The 1,054-nt window shown below is 38.6% G+C and overlaps 1 protein-coding gene across 1 annotated transcript in view; it reads left to right on the forward strand.

The window, feature by feature from the left end:
• TTC8 (tetratricopeptide repeat domain 8) overlaps window positions 1-854 on the forward strand; it is a gene marked incomplete at its 5' end in the record, with an annotated part of 26,609 nt that extends 25,755 nt beyond the window's left edge. The window contains one exon of the mRNA XM_010073108.1: window positions 688-854. Within this exon, the coding sequence (XP_010071410.1) occupies window positions 688-804 (117 nt within the window). The remainder of the gene's footprint in view (window positions 1-687) is intronic.
• Between the last annotated feature and the right edge of the window lie 200 nt (window positions 855-1,054).

Here is a 1,054-nt window from a genome sequence, read left to right on the forward strand (position 1 = left end):
ACACTTTCCACAGCTTCTTCCTTTCCACCCAGGAGCTATCACTTTTACTGGATGTGTTCCCAAACATCTGAGTTCTTTTTTGCTGAACCCACTTTCTGAGACGTTCTCCTTACATACGCTTCCTCCTTCCAAAAACATTATGGCTATTTATGAAAAAATAAAGTTTCTTAAGTAGGTAACAATATGGAAACATACTTCTAAAAGCAGCAGAACAGCATCATCAGCTCCCCAACACTGTTGTGCCTCTCTGTTGAGGAAGCAGGAAATCACATGGAGTTGCAGCTTTTACAGAGGTCTGACTAGTTGTGTTTTGCCTGTATATACAGCAGCATTTCTGTGGAGTTTAAAAACAAATCTTCCAATTTTTTATACCTCCTCACTTCAAGCTCTGGGCATGGTGTGCCTTGTCTGTTCTCCAAGAAGTCAGGTGGAATGGGATATGAAGTTACTGTCTTGAAGCATCTCTCCCATTAAAATTACATTTCTGTCTTTTTCTTCTTATCCCTTGATGTAAGGGGGACATAACCCTGAGTTCAAAAGCCTCCATACTGACTCTGTTGTATAGGTTCACTCTCAGGACCAGCTGTGTTTAAACATTTGTGAGCATCAGAAATGTACTGCACAGAATACGTGATGCAAATACTACAGTGCTTGGATTTACAAAATTAGTTTGTGTGTTTCTTACAGGTTGGAGATCTTCAGAGGAGTTATACAGCTGCTCAGAAGTCAGAAGAAGCATTTCCAGGCCATGTTGATACACAACAGCTCATCAAACAGTTAAAACAGCACTTTGCTATGCTCTGATGAACATATTTTTTATTATGTAAAAACAGCCAGAGCAAAATGTCTCATACGTCTTTTTGAAAATTCTAGGTCAAAGTAGATAAACTATACTTAATGTATTCCTGTGGCAAAGCCTGTGTTACTTTGATTAGCAGGAAAGGTTTAAGAGTCCTAATTAGTTTCTGTCATCTTAAAACATATTACTTATTAAAGTGCAGCTAGAACACATGTTGCAGCTACATACATGAGAGATTATAGGAGTGGCAGGATA

This window comes from Pterocles gutturalis, unplaced genomic scaffold (assembly GCF_000699245.1).
Source record: "Pterocles gutturalis isolate BGI_N339 unplaced genomic scaffold, ASM69924v1 scaffold1597, whole genome shotgun sequence".
Lineage (NCBI taxonomy): Eukaryota > Metazoa > Chordata > Aves > Pterocliformes > Pteroclidae > Pterocles > Pterocles gutturalis.